The sequence below is a fragment of the Belonocnema kinseyi genome, chromosome 2 (genome assembly GCF_010883055.1).
Source record: "Belonocnema kinseyi isolate 2016_QV_RU_SX_M_011 chromosome 2, B_treatae_v1, whole genome shotgun sequence".
NCBI lineage: Eukaryota > Metazoa > Arthropoda > Insecta > Hymenoptera > Cynipidae > Belonocnema > Belonocnema kinseyi.
In genome coordinates, this window is record NC_046658.1 from 83,360,656 (window position 1) to 83,367,390 (window position 6,735).

Here is a 6,735-nt window from a genome sequence, read left to right on the forward strand (position 1 = left end):
ATCATGTATATCGAAAAAAAGTATTTGAAAGAATTTTATGGTAAAACCATATGTACTCATAGCTACACTCTAACCGTAATGTGACCACAATGAAGGTGCTTCACAGAAACCACTTGATAGTGTCGTTATTTTATGCAGCATGCGAGTATACTTTTTCAAGTGAAGCATAATGATTTTTACATACATGTAGAGTTAATCACTTGTCACAATCATAATAACAGGAGTGAGCAAAGGTATTTACGCCTATCTTATGAGGATTATAACCTAGAATACGAAATCCAAACAAAAAGTGGATTTCCATGTTTTTCTACTAAAGTTGGCTATTCCTTATGTGTATATATAATTTTATTTGTTATTGTGGTAATATGACACTGAAAATTATATACATTTTCTTACAAAATCGTAGATAAATGCAGAGTAATGGAAAAAGTATGAACTTGATGACGTCAAACGTCGTTAAATTGTTTAAAAGTTGTGCCTATTTTCTTCTTCGATTTAGAGATTATCTACTTTCAACTTATTTATGATAGAAAAAAAACTTAAAAATCCCACTGAATTCAGTTGAGTGTTGATCAGGTCCTTTTGTTGATTTCTGTCGAAAACATTTTACTTCTTTGAATTTCATTGAATTTCTTGCGGAGTTGTTCTAAATTTCATTAAATTTGATGAAATCACATCGCATCCCCTTGAATTTAGTTGAGTTTCCTGGATTTTATTTCTATTAAATTAAATTGCATATTATCAAATTCTATTGAACCTCATGAAATCTCACTGAACTTCGTAACGTTTCATTGAATTTTAGACAATTTCCTTGAATTTCTTTGAATATCGTTTAATTTTTTTAAATTTAATTTGATTAGTTCGCATTTTTTTAATTTCATTGAATTTCATAAAATTTCATAGAATTTTCTTGATTTTAATTCTGTTAAATGATACTGGTTTTCAATGAATTGCAAAAAAATCCATTGTTTATTTCATTAAATCTCTTCGAATTTGAATTAAATCCCATTAAACTTTATGAAGTTTTATTGAATTGCATGCAATTTTCTTGAATATATATGAATTTTATTTATCTTTTTAAAATTGATTTTTTTCATTATTTTTTTGATTTGATGAAATCTCGTTAAATCTTTTCGAATTAGGTTTGGTTTGTGGATTTAAATTCTTTCAAATATCATTAAACTTAATACACTTTTATTGAATTTCAATGTATTCTTATATTAATTATGTTCCGTTGAGCTTTTATGATTTTCTTCTGTTAAATGATATTAAATTTAATTGAATTCCTCTGAATTAGATTAAATTTCTTTAAATTCCATTAAACCTCTTTAAGGTTCAGTGAATCTCATTGAATTTCTACCAATTTCATGAAACACCTTTCAGTTTAGTTGAAGCTTCTTCAATTTCTTTTAGTTTGATTTGTCACAATTTCTTAAATTTAATTGTATTTATACGAATTCATTGAATCCCATTGCAGTTCATAAATTTCCATTGAATTTCATGCAATTTCCTAAAACTTCTTTGAATTTAATTTAATTTCATTAAATCCTATTTAATTTGTCTGATTTTGAATTTCATTTGTTTTTAATTTTAATTTCATTTCATTTTATTTCGATTTTCATTTGAATCTGTATTTCTGATTGAATTTTATCAAATTCCTTTAAATCTTTTTGATTTCAGTTGATTTTTATTGAGTTTGTAGAATTAAATTATCTTATGAAATTGTTTAAACTTCATTGAACTTCATCGATTTCTATCGAATTGAATAAATTATATTGCCTCCTCTTGAATTCTGTTGAGTTTTTTTCTTGTTGTTTGAATTTTTTTGAATTCAATTCATCCTCTTGAATTCTGTTAAATTTTCGTTTGAATCCCACATAGCATACTTCCCGAAAAAGCCAGGTCTGTTCTAGGATTTTCAGGAAAAGCGTAGCTCTAAACCTGGGACATTTCAATTAATTTTGTTTCAGTTCATTAAATTGCACTGAATTTAATTAAATATAATTGAATTTTAACAGTTCCCATTGAACTTCATGAATTTCTATTAAATTACATGCTCTTCCCTTGAATTTCTTTGATTTTTATGCAATTTCTTTTAATTTTATTAAATTTTTTTGAATTTCATTTAGTTTTTCTGAATTTTTTTAAATTTCATCGAATTCTACTTAATTTCATGAAGTCCTATTGAACTTCTTGCAATCCCATTGAATTTTATGAAATTCCATTACAGTTTCTAGAATTATCTAAAACAGAAAAAGGAAAGTGTAATCTTTACTCCGATTTGAGAGTAATATTTCCTGCAAAAAATTGCATTTACGTGGTAAGATTCACCCAGCACATTGGATATCATTATCAATTCAACCATATTGTATCTTCTTTTCTTTCGACACAAAAGAAAGCAAGGTTACCCACTTGAAACTTTCTCGCAACAAAAATTATTTTACATTTTTTCTATGGAGTTCGTTAAGTTCGTTGACTTAGATAATTGCAAATTGACATCTTCAAAGTTATATAATTAATAACTACATATGTATTTTGAAATCAAGTAGACAAAAATTTTGGAATGATATTGAATTTTTGTTATGAAAACCATTTCGATTTGAATAATTTTATAATTGAAACATTTAAAAATAATCAGAAGTTTGTAATTCATAAATTTTAGTTTAAAAACTTAGAAATTTTGAATTTAATTGTGAAGGATATTGCATAACTGCAATATATTTTCAATTACCAATTACAGCAGTTAAATGATTTTTAGTCAAATCACCCGAAGAGGTCAAAAATATTTCCCACGATAATTAATAAAATAATATTAATTTCTAACCTTGTATTTGCAACCTAATCATTACTCAAATAACAATTTATCATATATGCAAACAGTTACTTGTTAATAATTTCCTGTCACTTGGCAAAGTGATAAGAGATACCTTCTCGGCAAATCATATATGCGTCATTTATGTATGCTTAATCGCAAATATAGGCCACATTTTTTTTCAAATTGCTGAGCTCAAATGGGTATGAGATACATTGACTCAGTTTGTTGTAACCTACAATCAGGCACAGCTCGCTGGGCACAAAATTACAAAACAAAATCGTCACATCGTACCCGTTACTCTTGGTTGCCAATATTCTTGATAACCGAGATACCAACTGCTGCTTTTACATGTGTGCTCCGTTGTACGTTCCCTTGTTTTCATGTTAAATATTATTTTTATGACCATAAATTTCATCCTCATTATTATACGAAAACTGTTTTAAAATTTCAAGCATGAACTGTTGAAAAAAATAATTTGAAAGTTAATTATTTTATGATCATATTTATTTAAATTATACTACATAATAATATAATGGTAATTTGTTTTATGACTTCAATTATTTTACAATTAGGTTAATTGATAATGATTAAGCATAGCTATTGGTTATGCTTTTCGAATTTAATAATCAAATTAAAGGTTCATCATTTTTATGACAAGGGGCCGGTTAAAAACTACATTATATTATGACGCACATTTTTCCCACAGCCTCCCTTTCCTCGTCACAGATCCCCCCTTTAATTCAAAGTTTTTCTTCGGTTTACTTTGATGAAGTCCTAAACTAAATCACAAAAAATACTAAAATCATATTTTAATAGACTTCAGAACCCAAAATGTTTTAAAAACTGCAGAAATGGGGAAAATTTTTCACAAAAATTGGGTAACAAATTCTTTTGAATAAAATTAAGGTACAGGTGCCATATTGCATTCAATATAAAAGGCTTAAGATTTCAAGTCGAAACATATTAGATTTTCAACTAAATACCTGAATTTTTAAACAAAGAGCATTAATTTTCTACCAAAACTGGTGAATTTTCAACGCAAAATTTATTGACTGTTGAACCGAAAAGGTCAATTTTTAACAAAGAAAAATGATTTTTCGACAAAATAGTTCAACTTTCCACACAATAAAAAATCATTTTAGACCAAACACGTACATTTTCAATCAAATATAGTTAAATTTTCATGCCAAATAAATAAATATAGATTAAATTTCAACGAAATAATTACATTTTTAACAAAATAGTTGAATTTTTAATGACATAGTTGATTGTTTGATCATCAATGATGACTCTTAAGCTAAATAAGTTAGATTTTAAACAACAAAGTTAACTATCAACTAAGCAGTTTAATTTACAACTAAATGGTTGAACTTTGAATCACAAGGAAATAATTTTTATTAAATTGTCAAAAAAGATTAATTCTTAACAAGATATATAATACATTATATTTTAACCAAATTTTTTTCAAATTTGAAATAAAAAACAGTCGAATTTAACCCGAAATACGAATTCTGAACAAAAAATGTGATAGTTGATATTTCAACTACAAAAGATTTTTAAAAAACTAAATGACAAACAGTTAAATTCAAACAAAAACCCAATACTTTCATGCTTAACGAAAAAGATGAAATTTCCACCAAAAGAGATGAATTTTCAAACCAAAAAGACGAATTTTCAACAAAAGAGTTGAATTTTCAACCAGGAAAGATTTTTTAGTCCAGAGAGGGAAAAATCAACCAAATCGTTAAATTATTTAACCAAAAAAGGGATTTTTTATAATAAAGTAGAATTTTAGGCAAAAAAAAACACGAATTTTTAACAAAATATTCAATTTTCAATGAAAAAATTACAACACATAAACTTTCAAGCAAATTGTTTAATTTTTAAGTTAAAGATCTCAATTTTCAACCAATAGGAAAATAGTTCAATTTTTATAATATAATTTTTATAATATTTTTATAATAGTTAAATTGTTAATCAAGAAGATTAGTTTTATACCTAAAAAGACGAAATTACAACAAAGTAAGTAAATTTTCAACCCAATTGTTGAATTTTGAACTAAAAACTATCCATTTTCAAACAATAATAGAATAGTAACATTTTCAGTAGAAAAATTAATTTTCAAATAAAAAAAAAACCGAATTTTCAAACAAATAAGTTTTAAAAATAATGGATCAATCTTTAACCAATAAAATAATTCTGGAACAGCATAGTAGTGGAACCGTCACGCAAGTAATTCAATTTTCAACAATAAAGATGAATTCTCAATGACAAATTTAGTAGTTAAATTTTCAACTAAACTCCATCTATTGCCAGCCAAAAATGGAAATAGCTCAATCTTGAACTAAATAGTAGAATTTTCAACCAAGAGATGAATTCTCAGTCAAAAATAGAATAGTAGACTTATAAATTTAAATTAATGAACTTTTGACAAGAATAGATCGATTTGCTTGTTGGGTTCTAATAATTAAATTCACATTTAAGTTAAAAAAGAGAAATAGGGAAAGTTTCTTGAAGACATGGGAAAGATGGTAATAGTTTAAAGAATGTGAAGTCAGTATTTATATGTTTTACTTGCAAAATAAAATTGCTAATTTTCATTTTTACAAAAATTTCAAAATAAAGTATAGTATATTGTGCACCAAGGCAGGAAAATATAGTATTGTCACTAAATTACGTCTAAAATTTTAGGTTCGTTTAAATGGAGTAATACCGCTCAGAATAGTGCACGTGGTTTGAAGAAACGAACGCGCATGCGCGCGTATTTTCTGCGGACAATAAAGTGCATCTTATCGTCCTAGGACAATAAAGTACCCCTTCGACAAGAATGAGCTATTTCGCTGCTCAAAACCACGCACAGAAATTGAGGGAAACATACTTATGGTACATAAGAATATTCGTTTCGAATTGAAGAAACTATTTCTTTAAAATAATTCTTGTCATTTTATCAAAACTAACTTCAAACCGAAGAAAATCATTTTAAAATAAAGAAATATTTTCTTTGGAAGAATATAAAACATTTATTTATATCTAAAAAGCTTTTCTTTAACGCAAACATTATACAAATGACTATACAAAAATTTATAAGTATCGTTTTCCTTTTTCAGAATGCTGAGAAGAAAATGTATCTTCTAGTCCCCATCCTCTTGAATTGCCTTCACGTTCTGCGCGTCGTGGTCGGCCAAGAACTTTCAGTCACACGACATGTGGATGGTGATATTTTCACCATTGAAGGTAGGAATAGTCAATGACAATTCTGATTAATAGTTGAGGTTTTAAGCTGCGAATAAGGGGAGAAAACGATGCCATTCACCAAGAAGTATTTTCAAAATCTTGAATAAACAAAGAGAACATGATTGTAAAGCGTGAAGGGTAATTTCTCACTTACAGATTAATCACCAAGGTAATAACATTTCTGGAAAAGAAAGGATTATTTACGGGACTCTTAAAACCATATATGTATATATATATATATATATATATATAGAGAGAGAGAGAGAGAGAGAGAGATATTGTCAATACAATATAATACAACAAAACTAAACCGCTATTTTAAAAAGTTTTTGCAAGACGTGCTAGTTTAAAAGAGGAAGTCCTTTTTGGAAGAAAGAAATTAGAAAAATTTTAAAATCAAATGTTAAAAAAGGATAAAATTTAAATTAAACCAAAGATATAAAAATATTAACAAATTAGAAGCAATTTTAAACAATTGGATGGCTTTATGATTAAACAATTTTATAGATTTAGCATTTAGCTGTCAATATAATTTAAAGGTAAAATTCTTAAATACAAAATAAAATAGGGGAATAAATTCTTTTGAATTAAATTGTGGGTCCGGATGCAATAAGGGCACATAAAATTTTTTCGTGCGAAAACGAAGTCCCCTGGAGGCTTTAGAAAAAATTTTCGAATTTTAATTT

The 6,735-nt window shown here is 26.7% G+C and overlaps 1 protein-coding gene across 1 annotated transcript in view; it reads left to right on the forward strand.

Annotated features, from left to right (window-relative positions):
• The first annotated feature begins 3,071 nt into the window (after positions 1–3,071).
• Positions 3,072–6,735, forward strand: part of LOC117168432 — a 41,165-nt gene continuing 37,501 nt past the window's right edge. Inside the window, exons 1-3 of the mRNA XM_033354077.1 lie at positions 3,072–3,177; positions 5,507–5,698; positions 5,923–6,049. Of these exons, the coding sequence (XP_033209968.1) occupies positions 5,696–5,698; positions 5,923–6,049 (130 nt within the window). The 5' untranslated portion in view covers positions 3,072–3,177; positions 5,507–5,695. The remainder of the gene's footprint in view (positions 3,178–5,506; positions 5,699–5,922; positions 6,050–6,735) is intronic.